The 24,894-nt window shown below is 33.9% G+C and overlaps 2 protein-coding genes across 2 annotated transcripts; both read right to left on the bottom strand.

Moving 5' to 3' along the window:
• Positions 1-16,277: 16,277 nt before the first annotated feature.
• Positions 16,278-19,480, bottom strand: LOC105346253 (tumor necrosis factor ligand superfamily member 10). The gene is made up of 4 exons (XM_011454756.4): positions 18,379-19,480; positions 18,171-18,207; positions 17,832-17,936; positions 16,278-17,621 (listed from the first exon to the last, which is right to left on the bottom strand). Exons 1-4 carry the CDS (start codon positions 18,745-18,747, stop codon positions 17,197-17,199), a joined length of 936 nt encoding a protein of 311 aa, XP_011453058.3. The 5' UTR covers positions 18,748-19,480; the 3' UTR covers positions 16,278-17,196.
• A 1,204-nt stretch (positions 19,481-20,684) lies between these two features.
• LOC105326166 (tumor necrosis factor ligand superfamily member 14) lies at positions 20,685-22,509 on the bottom strand. The gene is made up of 4 exons (XM_066069219.1): positions 22,148-22,509; positions 21,981-22,023; positions 21,770-21,865; positions 20,685-21,624 (listed from the first exon to the last, which is right to left on the bottom strand). Exons 1-4 carry the CDS (start codon positions 22,364-22,366, stop codon positions 21,200-21,202), a joined length of 783 nt encoding a protein of 260 aa, XP_065925291.1. The 5' UTR covers positions 22,367-22,509; the 3' UTR covers positions 20,685-21,199.
• Between the last annotated feature and the right edge of the window lie 2,385 nt (positions 22,510-24,894).

Genomic DNA, 24,894 nt, shown 5'->3' with positions numbered 1-24,894 from the left:
AGTGGGGGGGGGGGGGGGGCTAGACTAATCATTAGAAATCTTGACAAGCAAAAATAAAAAAAAACATAATTCCCAAATCGGGGGGGGGGGGGGGGGGGGGTATACCCATAGTTCCAAAAACAAATTCGTACCAAAAAAACCAAAAAAAAATCTTTTTCCAAATCATGAAATTCCTAATCGGGGGGGGGGGGGGGGGGGGGGGGGGGGCTAGTATACCTATCCAACAACTCAATATTTCAATCAAAGTAAATTTAGGAACAATTATGTTTGCTGCATGCAAGAAAAAGTGGGGGGGGGCTGAACCCTTTATGATGCCCCCCCCCCGGTTCCGACGCCTATGAGCTGCTACGATCTTGAACGCAGACCAGACCCCGCCGTCACCAATATCAAGATATTTATTAAAACTACAAGTGTCCAAATATTAGATCCAAGGATTTGAGACTGAGAATTAAGATGAACATTTGTGACGGACGCCATCCACGATGCTTTAAAAATAGACATGATCAAAGACTGCACGCGACCCTACCTCATATGACTTCAGACACCCTGCGACTGCGTCCACTCGTGGCGTCAGGTCCTGAGACCACTTGTGGTCGTGGGATGCCGCACGGTTACGAGTGGACGCAAAGGCAGGACCCATGACGCTATGAGAATGACTGCAGCAAAACAGAGAAAAGAGAATAGATAAGGAAACATCTAGGTTTTTTTTAACCATTTTCGTAAAATATTTATATACATGTGTAGTTTTTGCTTTTCATAAAATATTTTTTTTTTGTGGCACAGTGCTGCATATATCTATTTATAGCTTCATGTGAATTAAAATTTTATATACTAGTAATAATACATGTAGAATATTATGTGCTCCCCAAAAACTCGTGTTACATGTTTTTGTTGTGTTTTTTCTTTGGTAAAACCTAAAATAAAAGTTTTTTTGAGTAAAAAGATATCTAAAGACCAGCCTGCTCTCAAAATTTTACCATTGTATTTATGACAGTTGTTACAGCATCAATAACGTGGGTACATGCCTTCTTCTAAGGCTAGAGGGGACAACAAATTGCACGAGATGGCATAACCGTCGGCACAACCCAGCTTACTCCAATAAATCCCAAAATAAGCGTCTATAGTTAGTTAATTTTATACCAGAAAATCAATAGCACAGTGGATGCCATGTGCAACAGTATAAACTCAAGAAATCTCAAAAATTATCCTGCATGAACCTTTGGGAACACCTATAATGCAAATTATTCCACTTTCATTACACCATTTGGAAACATTGGGTGCGCTTGATTTTACCAAAAGGTGTACACCGTGTACACTTTTGTAAATCAAGTGCAAAGGTGTAGCATTTAGGTGTACACCGGGTGTACACTTTTCTACACCGAGTCAGGGGCATGTGTTGTTGGGTGTAGCACTGAAACCAATATGGCGGACGAATGTTATGATGGAAACTTGGAAAATGATTTTAAGTAATGTAACGGATCAGAAGTCGCATAAAAGTTGTCGTTTGTATGAAAGCCATTAAATTTGAAATGTGTGTTTATTTTAATGCATTTATATCACAAAAAAACCTTTAAATTGCCACAGAATAGAAGATTCTTTGTTAAAACTGCACCCTTTTCCATCGTATTCATTCTTAACTTCCCTACACCATGTACACTACACCACTGAAGTGGACTTGATATACAATACAAAATATTTACACCGGTGTATACCGGTGTACACCAAGTTAAGCTTAATCAAGCGCGCCCAATGTTCAACTGTATACCATTATCGCCACCCAGCGATATCTACTTGCACTTGACCAACAAAGGTGCAAGTTGACGGGGTCTCGCTTGATTTTGTTTTTAGCAAGTGCATTGACAAAAGAAGTCGGTAAAAAATGTTTGTTGGTATCGTTTGTGTAGTTGCTATATATTAGTAAAGTGATAAAATAGTTGGACACATTCGGGTATCTTTTGTGCCCAATTTAAATTTCTAGCGGGATCTTGTGCATCCCTCCATTGTTGAGTTCCGCAGGATGAGTCCTACACTGTACGACGAGCAATATGGCAAATTCTTGTAGTCAAGTACTATGCTACTCAGGCACGTAGCATCGTTTACTAAAGCGGGGAAGGGGGGGGGGGGCTTAAATTACTGCTTCTTAAAAATGGGGGGGGGGGGGGGTCCTCCCCTCTGACCCCGTCTGATGCTTCGTGCCTGCTACTACTGATTAATACTACCCTCACTTCCGCGGATTTCGAAGGGGGGGGGGGTGGTTGTCCCGGGATCCGATTTACCTCTAGAAAATTCAAACTCATTTTCACATTGTGAAGTAAACGCGGGAAATAGGCCTTGGACCCCCACCTCACCCCACCCCACCCCATCTGGACCCCTGAACATTTAGGGATCCGCACGTGTCGCACTATTGTGTATTACTACCTATTCAACCATGGTTGTTTCGTTATTTGGGGAGTTGTCGTTCATATATTGTGGGTTCAACATTCACATATTGGATAATATATGGGATAACTAATTTACGACTGCTTACCGTACGTACAACTTTGTAATGTTTTATGATGGTATTAAATGAAATTAGAAATCTTAATTCCAAAGTTCGAAGCATAAATTGTTCGGTCTATATACATGTAATTATGTGATTTCATAACGAGAAGTATACACCTGTTCTTTAAGATCAATACGAGCTAAAGTATACATCTTTCTTTCAGCGAGAACAGTGATTTAAAGGATCGGTGTAAATAAAAATTAAAACCGATAATACGCGATCAGAAAAAAAAAAATCATTGATAAATGGTTAGTACTATTGTCATGCATGGTGTCATTTGAGGCGTGTCATGATTCTGTAGATGGAATACTTTTATCTCGGTGTCCTTTAGGACCTATACACAAGGAATACCTGGTATGTATACGCGTTTGGAGACTAGTAAGAAAAAAATCGACGTGTTTGTTGTTGGGAAGATTTTGAAGTGAAGTTATATGTATATTTTCTAGGATTCATAAGCACGTTGTCGTGAGTAATAACTTAATATTAGTTTTAAGATCGATTAAGATCGATTCAGTTTTTAAATATTACAATGCACACGTGTACAAGTAATAAATATATACATGTAAGTCATAAGCCTATTTATTTGTATGACCTTTTTCTTTAATGTTTAGTAATAAATGATTCACAAACGTTTTTAGAACTCGTTGTTCGAGTTATTAGAACTTTGTTAACAATTTTGGAAGTTTTGTTACACTGGGTGATTAAACATCCGGCGTCATTTCGGGGTAGTTTAAGTTTGCTTTCCATTTGAGTCTTATTGTTTGGATTTAAATTGTAAATTTATACTAAGAATTTAAATTTAAAACCCTATTTGCTGGGACAGAATTAAATCTACTTCCTATATAGCCAAGAATTCCCCAAAATCTCCGTTTCTCTTTATAGCTTTATTTATCCCCAGGGTCATGACTAACTGTGGTCAATGGGTTACTTCCTATCTAGATAACTTCTTTCTGTTTCGTTATACAAAATGCCAAACTTGCGTAAACTAAGCAAGAAAAACCACAGGCGCCTAACGTTAAAAATATTTCTTTTAACTGATAAAATTAGCCACCACTAAGCAATCTGACCAGCCTTGGGTTACTGCATTACTCGCTTAAATCACGAAATACTTTCAAAGCAGTCACAATTATAAGAAAATGAAAAAGAGTACAGGACATCGGTGCATCCGGTGTAAAACCTCAAATCTGTTTAAAAAGAACCTGGTACGGCTTTCGTTGTAAACTACAAGGCTTAGTCTGTTTAATTTGTGTGAGGCCAAACTGTCGTACTTGAATTTAACAAATGGTATTCAGAATGTCCCGATCTTTATTAACCACTACCAGTATATAGATGCAGTGTTGTGTAATCGACAATTACAAAATGTAATAATGCCATGATAAATCTCTTTACTATGAAGAACAGTTTAATATTTATAACTTTATCGAAACAATATGTCTACACTCTGTGCAGTTTAACACAATGGTTGAATAAGATTTTACATGACACCATTATGCAGTGCTGCCAAGTAATTTTTGTCACACATTTTTATCTATAACCTTAAAAGACCCTGAACCGTAGATGACATGGTGACAATGCATCATATTACACAATGCATCATATCCTCCTTGACATTGTATTGTTTTATTGTATGATGTTGGACAGTTTTTAAAGTATAGACAGTCGTAACTTAATGAGTTGTTACGTAATTCAATCTAAACAATATGACATAATAATTTTCTAGGTAAACCTACTTTCAGTTTCGAGAAATGTTGGTTAATCATACGAAAGTTCATCTAATATCCAATATTAATGTTTTGTCACGGAAATAGAAAAAAATCTATAATCAATAGTTTTATATTGCTGATAAAATATTTAAAATGCCACGATCAAGTACTGGAAATCCAACTACCACACACGCTTCGGAAATACCAGGAAACAGCCGCTCATACACAACAAAGAGAGCATCTGCAAAACGCATCAATAATGATTATAATACCTCAACAAAAAGATAACACAAATATATTTACTTCTTGACGTCTCTATATTGTTGTTTTCTATTTATTTTTAGTTATGTATAAAAATCTGAATATCTGTCTTATTTCTCTACTTTTATAAATTTAAAACTTTTGCTTTTTATCTAAACGTAATTTTAAGAGAGAACTTAAATTGAACAAAGAGATTTAAGCCTTTCTGTTTAAGTCTAATAAGTACACGTCATCATCATCATCATCATCATCTCTCTCTCTCTCTCTCTCTCTCTCTCTCTCTCTCTCTCTCTCTCTCCAAACATAATATGTTTGTAAAAAAAAACCCCAAGGCCTCGTTGGCAGGCATTGGTATTTAGGTAACAATTAACTATATCTAATCTATAGCTATGTAAATATTTACTAGTATCATACATCGTACACGTATGTACAAGATATATATGATAATATTTACATTGTCCAGTGTCTTTGCCTGCGATAACACTACGTATCGATTTTGGCTATATAACCCATAAAGCCAAATTGAGGCGCCAGCGGGGTTTGCTTATTTATATTTAAATATTTAATCGTACGATGGTTTAAAATTATATAAATATAAGTAATAAGGAATCATTCTTTGAATATTATGAGGTGATAATTTCGGTCGGGCGTGATCAAATCTATCATAAAGCCCTTCGGGCTTTATTGGATTTGATCACGCCCCGACCGAAATTATCACCTCATAACACTCAAAGAATGATTCCTTATTCCTTATATAAAATGATAATTTATCATAGCATACAATTATATCATAACAAAATGACACTTGGGCACGATAAGCATAAGGGCAGTCCATACGTAAACGCATCACTCAAAGGCTTCCTGATCAAAATGTAGGGGGATTTTTTTTCTCATAATGATTGCTTTTTTCTTTAATATAAAGGTTTTGAGATGAAAGATCATACTCATGTGCAAATCATATGGATTATGGTTATGAAGTTATTTATAAATACACGTAAATGCGGAAAAAAATCTTTTGATCTTAGTTTGAACAGTATACGTATGCTGTTTATGAAATAATTGATAGTGTATAAAGAACAAATTTAAGTGTATAGACGAGGAAACTGAAAGTTTTACAAGGAAATAACATATCTATGTTCCTTTAAAAAAAATTAAAACATAAAATGTAAAAGGAACTTACAACATAAGACAAATTACTAGTAATATACGAGATATATACGTTGTGAAATACATGTATATGTTACATTTTATTGACACTATACATGTACATGTATTATATATCTTATTTATATGGAATGATGATTAACTAATTCGCAGTCTTATATAGGTATTCATTATTTGTCAGTAGATTTATAATCATTGTAATGGAGGAAAAATAAGAGACGAATGAATAAATAAAAGACGGTCATTTTATCATCTTTACCATACTAAATGGATTACTACTCTCTGACGGGAAATGTTTTCGAACAGATTCGATGATTTGGACGTTGTCTTAACTCAAACTTTCTTCATCCATAAGGTAGAACTAGTTCAACTTAGATACATCCTAAATGTGTGTTTTTCCTGGATGCAACATTTATTTAAGCTAATTGGGCATACAAAGGTTTAAATAAGCTTCAAAAGGAGACCAAGAATTTTAAAACTATTTTACATAATTTTCTAGACTCTACTTATTGAAAAGAAAAACTCTTTTGTAAACATGTCTCTTTGATAGATATGAACCTTTTATTCTCATCCATTTTGACATTGAGTGTTATTCTAAGCATTTATATTATCAATTATATTGAATAATATTATGACACGCAATTTACAAATTGTGTGAATACGCAGCACAAAGGTTCTCACACGTTTATAATAATGAAAAAACGACATCATGCATACATAATTGGAGAATGAAAGCAACGTCAAATTATAAAACATTAATTTTTGCATTTTTTCTATGCATATCTAAGGAATAAGGGCTTTGTGATAGATTTGATCACGCCTGGCCGTATTTGATCACCTCACGATATTCAAAAGATTGTCCCTTATTACATATAATCATATAATTCTCACCAATTGTTGAAGTAAATATTAAATTATTGTACATGTTGTTATTTTCATTTCGTTTAATTATGCAAACCCCTCTTGCACCCCACAGTACGTATTGGACTATATGTCACATATTTAATTCTGAGTGTTCTGGGAAATGTAAATTTCTTGCCATCAGAACCCATTTACATGGAGACCTTTCTCTTTCGTTTTATATCAGTGGAAATTCCCATAATAACCCAACCGCATTTAAAATACAGTAATGGCTATATATCGATAAAACAGATTAAAATGCAGCTGTTACTTGATAAAAGAGTTGTATTGGTGCATATCCATGGAAAAAAAAAAGAATCGATGCATCAAAACAGAAAACTTCGTCTGCTCAGCATGTGCAAACCATGCATCTTTATTTTAAATGCACCTTCAATTAAAATAAGCAGGCCGCATTGAAATAAAAAACTCACTGTGGGGAACATTTTTTTTTTATATAAAAATATGTTTAAATTATACTATAGAACGCAATTTATCATTGAGCAAAACAGCCTTGATAAAAAGTAGGACATTAAAACTTCTTTTCAAAAAACGTCCTTTATCTGTTGTCTGACAACCAAGGTGACCAGTTAGAATTCTCTTTCTCTTTTCAAAACCGTTCAACTAAAGTCTTTTTAATGCGTTTCATTTTTTTGCGCTTGCATTAAAATTACGTCAGACTTCAAAATTGCTCATTCTATATTCCAGTTCCTTACATAAGCATCAAAATTAAAAAAAAAAAACACTTAAAAATTCATAATGTAAAATTATGTATTAAACAAACATTTTTTAACTCGCAAGATGCTTTAATCGGGTTAATTTACTTTTGAAACACCCAAGAAAGCATTTAGATACTGTCAATGGATCTGTCTTTGATTATTTGTTTGGGAGTAGAGGTACGAAGGCTGTCATTATTTTCGATAAGTATGATACACAGAACCAACAACCAATGCTTCCATTTCTGGTATGTTAGATCGAGTTACTACCACTACTTTGAAGTTTGACGTCAACCCGTTCAGCCCATGGAGTTTGTACTCTCAAAGAAGCCTGAAGTTTTCATTGATCACAAAAAAACCACTATTCCACACACTTAAAGTCAACCTTCAAAGGAACAGAATGAAATACATCAATGAACAAGTAATCATTTGCACATAAAACACATAGAAGCTTTCTTTGGTGTCTCACACGGGTATGAAGGTACATGTAGCTAGCATGGCAGAAAAAATACATAACCCGCGAGAGCAGGTTACTAGTATGTACATGTAATTGTTTTCAAATTTAGATGTCTATGAAAAAATATACAACAAATACATGTACTACAGTCTCTGCGATGAATTTTACCCCGTAGTATTATAAAAGTAGGATATGATAACGCTATTGTCCAGAAGATAAAATAAATTACATCGCAAAAACATGTCTTGTTGTCACTCTCACGTACCTAAGTTTGCTGTTAATACCGTTAAGACTTACCAACTATATAAATATATATATACAAAATAGATAGATCCTATTCACTATTTATTTATTGGAGATTTCACTGTTCCTGCCGTATATGACATCACCGGGCACTGTTTCCAGTGAGTATGACATCACGGCACAGGTATTTACGTGATAGTGACAAAAACTCGACCTTGATATACAAGCGCTGTGTCTAAAAATAATATACATGTAAACAATCTGCTGAAGAAGAATTTTGAAATACTAGCACATATATAGAAATGCGCGAAAAATAAATTTTAAATTCTTAAATTCTAATCTGATCAGTTGATGCTTTTGTCGATGACGGGTGTCAAGGTTATTGTAAAGTTGATCTTGTGTACACATTACGGACGTTCGCCACTTCCTCTTTGACATCAGTAGAGTGAAGACATTAGTTTCAGGTAGGTATAATTTACAAACATATGAACAAACAAATGGGTTGATTTGAACAAGGTTTATGTGATATGAGTTAACCAGAAATCTTTTTAAAGAGGAAAATTATATTGTAGAGCATCTGCTTTTCAAAGTGTTCTACCAGTATATAACGAGATTTAGTTCGGGTTTTTTTGTTTTGTTTCTTTGTTTGATGGAATTTTTTTTTAGCACAGTAATTTTTTATTTACCTCCAATATTTTGTCGCCACATATAATATCTTTAATTTTCTGACACAAAGAGATGCTTTCTTTTCTTAAAAGGGGGTGCAAATCTGAACACGACTTTGGTATAACGAGGCAGGCGAAAGTACAGTCATTGAGATCCATGGAAACTTGGTCAATCAACAAAATACAGTATACTTTAAATCTAAAGTGGAACGTTTATCATGAAGTCCTTAAACTATATCAATTTGGTTTTGTCATTGGCCTCGCAATTTCAATGCTACCTCTCATAAACTTTGCACACTTAATTGATTCTATAAATCAATAGTTATGGATGGACTACCTTAAAGCATTATATACTAGTATATTAAAGCATGGTCTTATATGTCGACAACATTGAAGATATACTCAAAACCGAAACAGCATATAACCTTGTTCATATTGACATGCACTGTAGTGCCCCAAGATAAGATTTCTATATACTAGTACCTCCTGCCGCGAGGCAATCAAACTAAAATTGCTCAAGAGTATAGTAATTGATCATTAGTTACGGGCAGATTTTGTTAAGAGTTAAGGTTCACATTACAACCAAAATGACCCCTTGTAAGAACACATTACCTTATAAGCAAATAAAAGGACGCAACTTGTAAGAACATTCGAATAATTTGCATTTTCGATGATATGCACTTTTAGCAGTTAAATACATAAAACATTATTTATTCTTTTTTTCCATGATAAAACCCGAATATTAACACGCATTTGCTTATCTCTTTTGGGAATTGTTAACCGATATAATTGCGCACATCAGTACTTTGTAAATTAAATTTGTAAATTAAACTGTATGATAGGCCATCGTATAAGATTAATTACAGCCAGTAACAAAGGCAGCTATTAATTCTGATGCATGTGTATATACCTGTTTTAGATCTTATACTCTCGTAATGCCCTTGAATATTTATATTACTATAGAAATTCATTGTGGAAACAGGCCAATAAAGAGAACTTAGTCTAAAAGCAAAACAAAGATGTTGTATATCTAAACTGGAGCGTTTCCAGGCCACCGTTTTCTAGACTTTGTTTTGTCACAATGTATATATATATTACTCAAAATCCAGCCAAGTTTCGATTAAAATGGAAAGATATTGGAATGTTTGAATCTCGTGCAACCAAGCAATAACAAAACAGTCAGGAGATTTTAATTTAAAGTTTCATAAGTATAGCATAGAAACTCTGTGATAGGCATTTATAGCCACAGCAGGAGGATCGTGGCAGGAGGTTTTTCGATTTATCTCGAGATAGTTAAAAACAAACGATTTAAAAATTCTCGATACATTCCATTGTTATTTAGAGTACTAATTATTTTGCTTTAGAACACATATACACCCACAGGGCGATATTTTCATAATGACGAGGGTCTAATTTTATCATTTCTATATATACGATACGGACTCATAGTTATCTCATCGTCTGTGTATTTTTCATTTTTATCACGAGTGCAAAAAAGTATTGATATATAGTTGTTTGAATAATATTACTAAGTATATAATAGTACTTCTACATTGTACACACAAGCTTATGTTTCATATCGATACATATATGAGAGTTGTAAAGGCATAGACAGATGTAAGTGCAGAAGGGACAGACTCATATATATATATATATATATATATATATATATATATATATATATATATATATATATATATATATATATATATAAGGCCATAGAAATTGCTCGTTTAAATAAAATTGAAGACGCTTTCTGTTTTGCAAAATCGGACAATTTGATTTGTGCAAAAAGAGTTCAAATGTTCCAAAAGGAGATATGAATAAATATATTTTCAAAAACTTACAGTCCAACCCTCCCCTTGATCGGGATATAATGATTGCCATCTTCCCTGATGTAATCCTGTCATATTATCTAAAAATTCTTTGCAACAGACTAAGGTTTTACATGTGTTTACAACACCTTTGGTCTCAATATTCAACGCTGAAAAAATGACCCCTTTCCCGGTCAAACTTCAACCCTGATGAACATTCTTTGTTACATACCCCCACCCCCACCCCCTAAAAAAATTCTAAAAATCTAATTAATGATTTGTTGTACAATTTATGCTCTGACTGTAATGAAATAACAACGCCAATATGAAAACAAAACAAAGTACATCACCCCTGTCAGAAAAAAGCCGTGAATATATTGAAACTATCTTACATAAATTATCACTTATTGGACCAGACTCAACTGTTAAAAAAATTACAAGCAATATACCCGGTATGTCGAACAAAATACAGGGAGGTATTAAATTATAGATACTAGATATCATCTCTGTCAATTTGAGGAGAAAAAACCCAAAAACAAACAAAAACAAAACTAACTTTCAGTTTCGGATAATAAAATCTATCAAATAAAATCTAAAACAGGAAATTTCGATCATCATATCCGACAGACACGTAAAATAGAAATCTTTATGAGGTGAAATTAATACTTTAATGCATGCACGAAAGTATATTAGTCAAGCAAAAATAGTACTCGTGTAATAGGATATAAAAAAAGAACATAAATAAATCTGTCATCGAGATGCACGCTTTTTAAAACACGTTGCATGTTTGGACGCAGTCCAACTGGTCTGCTTTATAAATATACTCTTAGTAATGTTGAAATAAATCATTAATGAAAATGCGTTTTCCCCTCTTTTTTACAGTCAACGTCAACAATTGTTATAACACGCAGATTTCTTTCAAATTTGTGATAAAAAGGTTAAAGTCCATTATAACCTGTACCTGTAGAACTATAAGACACGTCAACAGATAATTATTGCACTCAATGGCTGCCTGGTTATTGATAGCCATGGGTTAGATCGACCAGTCATCGGCTTAGGATTTGTTTTGCCGGTGTGTTTGTAGTATGTCCTTCTCTGGATTACTCACACAAATCTCTCCTTCCCGTCATCTCCAACAAAGATGTCTCACAATTACCACATTTCATTAACTTTAAAAAATAATGTAATTAAATTTAATCATTTGATATTACATGTGTCACCATTAGCACGGAGACAAGACTAAATTACAGATGATCAATGCTTTCTACTTGTATTTAAGCAATGAATCATAATTTTGTGAAAGATGTGGTCTCACAAATTGAATAACGCGCGCAAAGACACCCCCCCCCCCCCCCCGGTTCCGACGCCTATGATTACTTGACCTAAAATAATCTATTTTTAAATGCATGGAGTCTGATAACAAATCAACAGTCCCCAGCCCTCAAGGACAGCGAATAAACAGAAGTTTCAGGTGAATGCAAGTTAACGAACGCCCTAAAAAAAACACAATCTAGGTCGAATTTTGTAGTCTCATTTATTCACGTTTACAAGCATGCGTAGGTAAACAGTTTATGTAAAGATTTGCGATGCAAGAATAAATATAACTCGAACTGTCTGGTAAAGAAGACAGGTATCAAATTTAAAATTGTGACCTTGAACTTATGAATTTATAGTCCTTTGAGATTACTACTTTGCAATATGTGTCAAAGTTTCTGATCTACAAAATTATGTCAGATTCTATTTATAAACCTGTTGCATGTAGAAATCAAGGTGTACATATTGCTCTTTTGCAGCTACATTTCGTAGTGAAGAACAACAGAAAAATACGCTATATGTTATCATACAAGAACATATACTGACAATGCATTAACAAATCAAAAACAATCCCGCGACCTTTGCTTCTATAGAGTTTGTTCTATAATAATTGTACTGGTTTCCACTGACTGTATGACATGTTTTCCAGTTTCCTATGACGTCACTTTGCTGGTCACCGTACAAGACATCTCCTATATCTAACATCATGTCTTGTTTCAAAATAACCAAAAGAGAATATGATAACGTAATGAGGTACAAGTGCAAATGTACAACAGGATTGTAAGAATCTGATCTATTATTGATTCATTGTGATTTGTGACGGATGTTAGGTTCGCCAACATTTTGGCACTGCACTCACATTTCAGGTATGACTTTATTTGATTTGTAATCTCAAGCGCGTTATAAATTTGTTTTCAGCTTTGAGACTTTGAGATTTTGAACTTTCAAAATTTAACTATTGACATTTTAACTGTCTGGCTTGTCTGCAAATGTGATTGAAATCTGAAAAACCTCTTTAATATTCCTAGAAGTTCAAACTAATGGAGGGGCTACTGTAGTGTAACAGTATGATCGTGAATTTTGACGTTGCATTTGAATATAGCGTTCAACGTTGATAGGGTCAAAATCAATTAAATTTTTGACTCCCTGGTTGTGTTATAGTGTTTTAATTGCTTTAGCTTTCTGCACTTTTTACAAACAAAACGTAATATACCCTTAGTTTGCCATGCAGCCACGTTCCCTTGTCAACAATTCACCAACGAGATGGGGAAAAAGACAAACCCTCTAAAGTCATCTTAAGATATCATTGTTCTCAAGTTCAGAATTTTGTCCTGCTTCCTCCTAAATATATCTTATTAAAAACCAATTATATTTTCTACATGTAGTCCATTGACATTCACGCAATAAAAATTGTGGTGAAGCTTCCCTCTTCCTGTCACAAATGTGAACAACCTTGACCTAGATTAATCAAATATACGCAAAATAGGTCATGTAGATGCTGGATCTACATGTATGTCAATATGAAACGCAAATTTTGTCAGGCATTGTCAAGCATTGGGGACACACAGTGATAAATTTATTTAAAGCACCATCTTAGCATGGGGCAGTGTTTGATGCCAAAAGATATAGAATTTGATATGTGCGTTTACATATACGATTGGTATTTCAAACAAAAACAATAACAAGTACACATGGGTGTTATGTTTATTATGTTTATAATAGTGATAACAAATACAAACGAATTCAATTCGAATCAAAAACTAGAGCTTCCCTAATGACACTTTTACCCCACTGAGGTCAAAATTTAGTTATCTATATTTTAATCAGACTGCAGATAATGTTGAACATACGTTCAAATTTATAGATTAATACACGGAATAGTCTACAATGTAAAGTCCGTACAATATTATGTTTACAGATAGACGGTCGGGCTGTTTTTAGAATAACCCCCCCCCCCCCGTATAAAGCGTATAAAGCGTATAAATATGATTTCGTCAATATGGTGCAAGTAGATGTACATGCAATACTAACGCAATTTGCATATTGACAATATTGCGTATGTATTAGTAATTGTTTTTTTTTTTAAAAACCTTATACCTAAATCAAACACTGGAAATGCCAGTCTATTTTTAGATAAAACCACTTTAAAAATGGCTTGCAGCTGTCAAAGGCTATTGATCTATGAACATTTTTTGAAGTGGGTTTTCTGAACACGATATCTTTTGAAATAAATCTTTTGAAAAGTCGTTTCAGCTTAAATTTCGGTGGCAGCAGATTAACGTCAAGGTTATATGAACCTTGAAAGACTGCTGGTCCATTGTGTGATTTAAAAAAAATATGATAAGATCTTGCATGGGACTAGTAGTTTTAAGACTAAAACGTGTTAGTCTGCTGAACTGACAGTTAGAACAACATTCTCTTCAGTTTGCTTTTATTGATACATGTATTTGCTTTGCTGAATGTCAATGTTGTCTTTAGATTTTAGGAAGAGGTTAAATATTGCTTTTCAAAAGCAGCGTATATTTTTATCCGAGCAATATCTATTTAAAATGTAAAGCATTTTAATCATAAAGAAGAATGCTGTACAAATAACCTTGTTGTACATGTTGGGCTTGCCAATTTGTACCATCGTGGGTTAATGGCCTTTTACTCCTCAGCAGTCCATATTTTGTTAATTTCAAAATATGATTTCATTCCCTGTCATGTTTTAGGATACGTTACCCTGTGTTCATTCACCGGTATATATATTTCATTTAATTTTCTTATATAAAATGGCACCCTTGAACATTGTACATTGCATAAATTTACCGATATACTCACACAGTATACAAGTGATTGCGTGTTCATGTGATTGATGGACTGGACTTTGGCCTAAGAACAGCGGGAATTTTGAACTAAGTCCATAGATAAATGATCAATATGACTGAGTATATACATGAAAGGTTTCATCTCTTATTCAGTAACTGACATTTGGCCTCAGTGTATACCAAGATAAAACACGAACACAATCCTTTATACTCAATATAGATTTTTCGAATACCATGCAGCTTTGTTTAAACTCAAGGCTTACATGGGATCCTAAAATATATGAAAAGCCCCCATTTATTTATCTTGCGGCATGCCAAAAGAATGCAAAAATAACATAATGATGTATTGTCCGTAGCTTTCTCATAATACTTACTTACTTATATAATGCAAGCATTCTCGCGAGAGAAAAAAAAATATTATGCTCTTGGGGTGTATTTCCATATAATTTCCAGCTTTATTGTGGTTATTCGATAGCCTCCTGCTAATGGAAAACTTCCCTGACCCCAGTTAAGAATAATTTCTTTGTAGGAGATATTGCATGGCCCGGCATTCATTTAGATTATGTACGAATACATGTATTTATACTTTACTGGCACCAGATCATTTTATTTCATTTTACTTGGCACATTTCTACACCACCTACGGACTGATGCATTGACCAATGAGCATTTGTGATATAAAGATTTGCGTCTTATATAATTTCTTTGCAGTTTCCTATGAATAGACCAATTGCTCTAGTCAAAAGTTCATTAAATATTGGATCAAGTTTCAATGATAGAAAAGCCTTCACATTACAAGAGCTAGTTCAATATTAGATGTTTAAATGTTGTTTGATATCTTAAAATCTCTTATAAATCTTATAATGATATGTTAATGATACGCGTGTAGTGCACGTTAAGCAAAGTTATTCCGGTTCGGAAAATTTATACCTCGCATACTGCTTTAAACTTTTTTTTTTTTAATTGATATGTACGTTTCTGTATGTGTTAGGTAATACATGATGATCTCTCCTATTCATTTAGGTTTTTCTGTTGTTGTTTTTTTTTCTCAACTTTTTTGATATACCATTCGCTAATTAAATTTTGAGCATTCGACAAATATAGTATTATTTTTTATTTTTGCTTCACAAATGACCAATTCGACATTCTGTTCCTATTTTGAATCTAATGAAATAAATAATAAATTAATATATGTAGATAATTTATTGTAAAATATCGGTAACGTGTTGAAAAGTTCAAACAAATATTTTCCAAGAGAGACACGTCTAAACTTTAAACAATATTTTTGAAGATTTATATATAACTCTTGATATGTTTAATAGTTTTCGGCTTTTTTTTAAAAAAGAGGTCCATTACAATGCATATTGAAATCTGCAAGGGCGTTTCAATGTTGTGGAGATTTTGCAATGTAAAGATATAAATGAACATTGTATGCAATGGTCCAAGGTGGTCTTGATTCTATTAAGGACGTAGAACTGTAACTCTATGAGGGCCATATCTCTCCGATGATCTGGCATTTTTGACATCTAAATCTTTTAGTGTGCATGCACAAGAAACAAAGGGTATCCATGAACGCATTGAAGGCTTTTTTATTTGAGAAATTTATACCATTTCAGAAACAATATATGAATGTTATTTGAACCAAGAGAGGATAATAAATGCAGTGTACCTTGAAAGAACAAAGAAAGAATTCATTTGAAATTAAACTTTTTATTCTTTTTCATGGTAAATAAATACCTGACAACAATTAATGTAAAATTCAAAACAAAAATATATATATACATAAAACATTCTTCAATGTATATATTTTTTTAACTGTAATGTGGTAAATTTTTTTAACTGTAATTTGGTAATAAAGAAAAAATGGTACTAAAGCTGTGAGTGATTTATAATACAATGATCAATGTAAAAGCTGCCACTCAAAATCAAATACATGTACATGGAGAGTATTTCTCCTCTGTTATCAACTATCATACGCACCTTACACCCAACGCATTCATGTTATGCTAGCAATGCACAAAAAATTATATACAATACTCCAAAAATAAAATAACAAATTGAATCATGTGCTTATGATATATGTACAATTGAAACAATACACAATAGAGTGTTTTAATGCATATCAAAGCTTTGACCTTGAGCACATTGCTTTCAGCATCTATATGCATGATGAAGTAATGTACACAATGTGTTTATGTTTGTGCAAAAAGACTTTCCGTGCTCAGAAAGAACTTTTAGAGATAATGATTTTTTTTCTAGATGAGGAAAGTTAATGTTGTTAAAGTAAGATTTCCACAAATTAAGTTGCATACATATAACAAGGAAAAAATACTCTCGAGTACAAACTCCATTTTAGATACATTTCTTTTTAAGAGTCTTATCATATGGGAGAGGGCTTATAAAAAAAATAATTTTACCCACACAATTTGATTTATCGATAAAATTATTTCAAATTATATCTGTTCATGAAAAATCTGTATTAAAATCTAAACCCATAATAACAGTCTTCGGACTGAATTTAATCTTCAATTTTTTTAACGTCATATATAAAAATATATATTGTAAAAATATTAAAACATAAAATGATTTAACTAAATTTTCCTTCAAAAGAAGTTATATCATGTGAAGTCCGAAATAATTACTGTAACAATTATCCGTTAGTCGCTCGGGGTCAGTCACTCGAACCATAATTTCTGTCCCCTGTTCCAAATAAAACACGGCCCCTATGTAACTGGTGCTATTACTGGTCTTAAGGTCTGATTGGAGTTCACATTTAGACTGGGAACTTTCCAGTAATTTTTCTGGGGGGTATTTTTTCATTGTTGCACGTTGGTGGTAGATAAAATGGGACAGTGACATGTACATGGATCTGGCATCCTCGAGGTCCATTGTTTTATTCATTTGGAATGTAACTTGACTGTATATGTAGTAAAACCCTTTTTGGGAGACATTAAATGTGCCATTGTTTGGATGGTAAGTTAGACCGTTGTTGATGAAGGAATGTGCATCGTTGTAATCCCATACGATATTTCCCTTATCTGAAAAAGTTGAGAAAAAATTTGCTCATCAAGGTAATAAAAATTAATACTGTAATTCACTAATTGCAATATGAAATAACTCAAACTAAATTGTAACTTCATTTTTATTGAATATGTGTGGAGATAGAATTTCCATGCATGTAGATATAATATAATTATCATACATAAATTTTATTTAATATTTGAGATTTATTTAGTTTGGGAACCTACTTTTCAAAGTTGCTTCCCTTTGGACATTAACGACACGCGCAGCATAATGTTTTTTCTTATCTGCATACTGTGAATTCTGCGCACAATTTATTTGGTAGTCAGGACCTGGGGAAAAAAGATCACATATTGATTATAAATATGTATAATGGGTAATGGTATATGCAAACAACAATTACCAAATAAAAAATTTAAAATGATAAAGGACCAACGTGAATAATAATAACTTATTTGACAATGGTGACAATGGTGACAAAAGGCTCAACTGTTTACAAAATGATAAGGCACAATTTTTATCTCTCCAAACATGTGTCAGATAAAATGTTATAGCAAGATACTTACTTCGGGCTCGGTCTTCTCTATATTTCCTTGTGACAAACTAAAAAAAAAATAAATGTTTGATGAAAAAAAAATGATACGTTTGAAGTTTTTATCAAATGCAGAACACGGCATATCTTCAAATTATTTGCAATTATGAATTTTGAAAGAGTATGCAATTCAGTGTGCTAAAATAAAATCACGCAAGTGCGTGGCCGCCTCAAGCTCTTACCAGTTTTACAAGATTTTGCAGTTCCTCTTGCGTATCCGCACAACAGACTTCCTGGCCTTTGTCATCGGTCGTTACAGTAAATTCCACGAAATTCCATATGTCATCATCTTTATGGAGAGAAAGGTCCTTGCAAGGGAGACACATAGTTTCAGGGTGAGGCACAAGCTGTTTTTCGTTACGGTCATTTTGCCACACGATCACTACAGTCAACACAATTATCAACAATAAAACGTTCAGAATTATCATTACCACCGCCAGATTTCTCCATCTTATCCTGTTTTGTGCCGGAGTTAACTCTTTGTTAGAATCTGTATTTTCTGAGTCCTTATTACTGACGAGAAATTTTGAATTCTCCTTACTCGAATCCATTTTGCTGGGTCTCGTCGGACTGGGCTACCACGAAGAAAAGTAAACATGACCTGGTAACGCACTGCGCATGTCACCGCAAAAGGGTTTTCCCATTTAGCGCGGTTTTAGAAAAATGTGTAATACTATAGCAAGGTAATCCCTGAAAATAAAGAATTTCAACTAATAATATAAGCATTTTTTTTTTTTATATAAAAGTACCCGATTAGGCCGAAGGATGCACACCTACACGTATGTGGATTGAAAAAGATAGCCCACTGTACATTCTATAGTAGATAACAAATCTGCTAAATTCCCATGGTATATGTTACACTCAGTCTACCTATCCCAACTGAATCATGTAAACCTCAAAAATTCACACTAACTTCTATTACTATCCTTACCAGATCTAACTGTTTATTCAATCAGGGACGTCTATACCTCCCTGATTCGATTAATTATTTATCACGTTTGGTATTAATATCTATAATATTTAGAAATCCGCAGTACCGTGAAACTGATTTTTTAAAAATTGATACAGATTAATTCTAATATTAAGTATGAAAATGATAAGACTAATATTCACATTAAAAATAATTTCACTATCTATTATAGTCGTGATATGTGTAGCCCTTGAAAAGTGCCTTCATGATCAATGATCAGGAGTTGAATTCTGTAATGAATTTATAAGAAAGCAAGAGCTAACGTTAATTTAAGAGTCCGACGCCTTTAGAAAGAAATGTTCCTCTCTAAACTTTGAATGGCTCGGAACAGACTTTATTATTTCAACCTTTTCTACTTTCTCGAGTACCATTTCACAGAACTCTGGCCATGTTGATATTTACTAAAACCTTATCTCTAGTAGGCATTTCCAAATAATTCAGACCCTTGGTTTATACAACGTACACTTCCTGATCACATGAAATAAAATTCAATAGGCCTAATTCTGCAAGATTAGTGGTTGTGAAATTCAGAGTTTGTCACGATAAAGAAATGTACCGATACCACACGGTGAATTGTTAATTTTCAATTTTGGTATACAACCGAAGTTTTCATTATTACTATACAAGGAAAGCAAAATTTTTAGATTAGGTGTAAATTTAGTATTTCTTCCCACAGCCTGATGATAAAGCAGGTAGACGTTATTCAATACTTTGACAGGAAATAATAATTAAGCCAAAATTGATAATTAAAAAGGCTTGTAAAGAACCACATTCAAAAGATTAAATGAGTGTTCTTGTACGCTTTCTTAATAAATCTTAATTAGTATATAAACTTTATATTTTTAATGAAAAAAAATCTTTACTAATGTATAATATTATGGTTTGTGCAGTAAGTAAAACAAGCAATTTAGTATCCATTCTTTATGCTTTAATTACGACAAAAATCAACAGATCACTCAGAAAATAATATCAATAGGCTACACTGTCGGTACATAAATTTTAGACAAGACGCGAGCGTCAGTATTTTTGACGATTTCCACGTTTGATTACCTACATTGCGCCGGATTGACAAGAATATATATGGTCTTATTCTGCAATCTGAAGTTATCAAACACTTCATAAGAAAATCTTGGTATGTTTCAAGTCGCCTGGGCTCGCATGTATATCGATCACAGCTGCTGCCTTTGCATTTTAAGATTTTACACTTATCTCAGATTTACTGCACACTGTGCATTTAAACTGACAATTGGTCGATTCGTTACTAGGAAGTAGGCACAAGCTCGCTCAATAAAAAAAAAAACAAAATTAAAATTTTCATAAGTGAGGATTTATCAAACAGGATTTAAATCGTCTAATAAAAATTACTGGATTTTCCACCGTTATTTCCTCTCATATTTAATTCGATTACATATAAAATCACGAGTTCCGTATTATAATTCCCATTCCTTATTGTTAAGAAATAAATAGGTCAGATAATTATAGGACAAAGCTAGGTCATATTACCACAGATAACATAAATTGGGTACATTTTTGTGTCAAATATTTTTTTTTATTCTATTATCTTTGATAACAAAAACAAAACATATTCATGTCATACATCATTTTGACTCCCTGAGTTGTGATTAAATTGACTAGCGTCACAGCGTGAACATAGATTTGTACATGATATTGATGATAAGCATTCTCTCACACATATTCAGAATGCATATTGTTAAAAATTTGTTCCAAAAAATTTCTCTCTTCATTTACGCTCAAGTATGGCCATGGCAATGAAGTTGAATTGTCTGCATTGCAAATGTTCATTTTGCAAGTTATTTCAGAACAGATATGCAAGGGGTGGACATATTTTCTTTAGGCTCCATGTTGAATATGCTACCTTGCCAAGATGGTTGACAAACTGGCCATCTGAAACCATTGTGTACCACTCTCTGTATTCTCCAACTTCTCAATGGTGAGGGCCAGCCCGCTCTAGCTGATCAGATGGGATCTGATCTCATTTCGACGTCTCATTGCAATAGCAATTATCAAGGACCTCATAACATGTGGAGACCAAACACGTTTCTGGACGGGTTCTTGATGTAGGTTAGGTTCGATACCTTCAGATAAACTTCGTCTCCGGCATCAAGTTCCACGTCGGCGCCAAGGAAGGACTGGTAGATCATGAAACGCTTGTTGGCTGACCTCTCGTAGGGGCGGAAGGTCTCGATCAGGGCCTCCTCTTTGGGCTTTAGAATGTTGGACTTGTAAAACCTCATGGTGATGGAATCTGGCATCCCTGGGGCCATGGCTTCGTTGCCATAGGACTGGTAGAGGTCCAGAAACCCGTACAGGTGGTAGAAACCCTTCACAGGGACCACCAAGCGACCATTGCGAAACTCCATGCCGTTCTGCATCAGGCAGTTGTTGCCATCTTTTTGCCAGTTTCTCAGGGGGCGTAGTGGATCTTGGTTATTGCTTGCTGTAAATAGGAGGAAGCTCAGAATTTATGCACGGCATTCAACCCTTTCTGATGTTTTATTCATTTTAATATCATCATTTACTATCACAGGTTCTTAATCTGTTTAAATATCATGTTAATGATAATGAATTTTTTTTATATGTACCATCTGCTGTTTCGACTTTGGAGCCAGTGATATGTGCTGTAGGCTTCAAGTTCCAGCTGACATCCATGTATTCACTGAGATCTTGCATTTGTGACTCTAACAATGAGAAAAAATGCTATATATATACATTGTATTATTGGTTAACCACTGGCTAAGAGCCATAGATAACAAGATATTTATAGACATAACCTAAAGATTAAACACAACATACCTGGTTTTCTTTGCTTTTCTGCATAAAGTGTGTCATTAAATGTCTGCAACAAATAAAATTTGAAGTAAACGTCATGCTCTAATTATCTCAAATTTGAATCAATACGTATTGCAACGAAACATCTACTGCATCTTAAACTTTACATAAACAAGATTACACATCTGTACCTCAGTTAAAAATCTCTTAAGAGTAGGAACATGGCATTCGCAGCATGTTTTCATCTCGTTGTCAGCACAAGGTAGGCAGAGTTTTGCACACGTCTCTTCCTTGACGCCCGCCATGTTCCACAAGATCACGAGCACGACAGCAAGGACGACTACGTCTGTTAAGAAGATCAGGATAGCCATAAAACGAATGTTGGCAAATTCTGCTAACTTCACCGCCATTTCTTGGACTTCCTATGTAAATACTTGATCCTATAGTTCCCACCCGTGTTTACCCGTCGATATAGCGACAGACAGAGTTTCGGACCGCCGCTCTGCTTTGTGAAAACTGTGTCAGTGTGTAATGTGTTAGAGAAGTTTGATAAAACGACGCGGAATGCCGTATTATAAACAAATGCGATTACAAAAGCCTGCCCACTTGGCGCTCAGCCAAGAACATGTGAGATATGATTAGCTGCAGAAATTTGCGGTGGGTAAAGGCTATTTTTAGCTCAGGGGCTTGTGTAGATATTTGTCTTTCTAAAATCCTCCTATAGGTACCCACTTATTTAATGATTTTTTTTTTCTACACTAGCCCCTGAAAATTCTCCGAAGTAGGGCCTACCCACTTTTTTAACGATGATTTTTTTTCTACACAATTTGTCAAGCCCCTGTGTTCTAAGGAAGTAAATTTGGAGTTCGAGTATCCGGGGGGGGGGGGGGGGGGGGTGTCGGCCCATGATACACAAATAATTTTTGCCCCCCTCCCCTTTCTTTGGGGGGGGGGGGGCACATTTTCATTATTTGTACAAGTTTTTAGAATTATTATGGTGACTAAAAATTTCTTCATTAAAAACAAGCGGGTCTATAAAAACAATATAACATTTATGTACCGCTGTGAAGACAAATGTTTTAAATGAGGTGGTATGGATACAAAATTCAGGATGATTTCAAGAATGTGTCACTGTTGTGAGATTTATTTGAAACACTGATTTCATTTTCTTTTTAACTTTCAAGAATAAATCCACCATTGAGTAGGGCCTAACCTTTGAAAGCCTTTTTCGAGAAATACACCAGAAATACTCTCCAGTGGTACCTGAAAATATCATACTTTTGTTCATTATAGTGTTTTGACAACACACGTCGTTCATCCACGTTATAGTTTTAAATTCTTTACTGTTATTTCCATACGTAATGGCGTATGTAATTAATCGTAATTTGTGCCAATAATACATGAATTTACCACAGAGACCTGAAGTTATATATTTTTTCAGAATAAAAATATTTATCTAGCATATTAAAAAATTCCCTATACCCGCAACACACATTTTGGTGAGCGATCGTGAGCACTCGCTCTGTTGAACTCGCCTCAGGTCCATGTGGAGTTTGCGTAGTCAAGGAATCATGCGGTAAAGTTTTGGAACAGATCATTATGATTTTTCTTCACAGACGAACTGTGCATTTAACGTCACGCCTGCATATTGATACATAATCTATTTCTTAAATCTTCAAATAAGTATAAGTAAAATCAAGAGCGTCCTAAATGTAGCTATAAGTCAAATGGGCTGGGTATCTAAGATCAACATACAACTGTTTGGTGTACATAATATGCACACGAGTGACTGTAATGAAGAAATTACTTCTTGACTAACTTACATGTATATACTTATACATGGCTCATATGATAATGAAGAGAATATGTTTAGTAAAAACTTTCTTTTGTCTATGATAACCGGGGAATCACTGATTTTTATTTGAGTTAATCCAAATCAATTAAAACATTTACATGTATAAAAATTAGTTGGAATAAAAATTGGTTGGATTTTTTAAGTTACACACAAGTCTTCATTTGTTTGGGTTGGGATTATTTTAAAAAATCAGAACTTTGTTTCAAGTTACTTTTTAAAAGAATGGTACTATAAAAACACTTACATTAATTTCACCCTCTGTGGATAAGGTCCCTGGTCTGATAACGCTTAAAAAGAAATATGCATCTTCCAAACTCTGCTGGTAGAAGGCACTAAAGTCGCCAGGTGCCTGTGGTAACTATTTTGAATGTATATATTTTATTTGCAAGTCTGACATCAGTGTATTGTAGCTAAAAGGTTTAAACGTTCACGAAATGCACCAGGCATTGTAACCCTCCAAAGGTTTGTATAAGACTTATTAATATACAGCTTCAATCAATAATAGGTATCTAAATAAACGTTTGTCACAAATTGCACCAAAAACTGTTAAATAATAATTAAGTTTCACAGGCGGATCCAGATTTTTTTTTCCTCCAAAAGAAGGGGGGGGGGGGGGGTCCCAGTCATATTTTCGGTAGTTACTATCTTAAATTTTCCAGAAGGGGGAGGGGGTCCCGACCCATCCCCTACAGATCCGCGCATGAGTTTGAAATCAGTACTAAAATGTACATTTCATACCCAGTTATTAAGTTATTTTAATCGGTTAGACTGTGATTTTGTTATGTCAGAAGCAATAGGAAAAACGGATTTCTTGAATAATACTAGAAGTGTAGAAAATGTGCATTTAACGTCACGCCTGCATATTGATACATAATCTATTTCTTAAATCTTCAAATAAGTATAAGTAAAATCAAGAGCGTCCTAAATGTAGCTATAAGTCAAATGGGCTGGGTATCTAAGATCAACATACAACTGTTTGGTGTACATAATATGCACACGAGTGACTGTAATGAAGAAATTACTTCTTGACTAACTTACATGTATATACTTATACATGGCTCATATGATAATGAAGAGAATATG

The sequence above is a fragment of the Magallana gigas genome, chromosome 8 (genome assembly GCF_963853765.1).
Source record: "Magallana gigas chromosome 8, xbMagGiga1.1, whole genome shotgun sequence".
NCBI lineage: Eukaryota > Metazoa > Mollusca > Bivalvia > Ostreida > Ostreidae > Magallana > Magallana gigas.
This window is presented reverse-complemented; position numbering and strand designations above follow the sequence as displayed.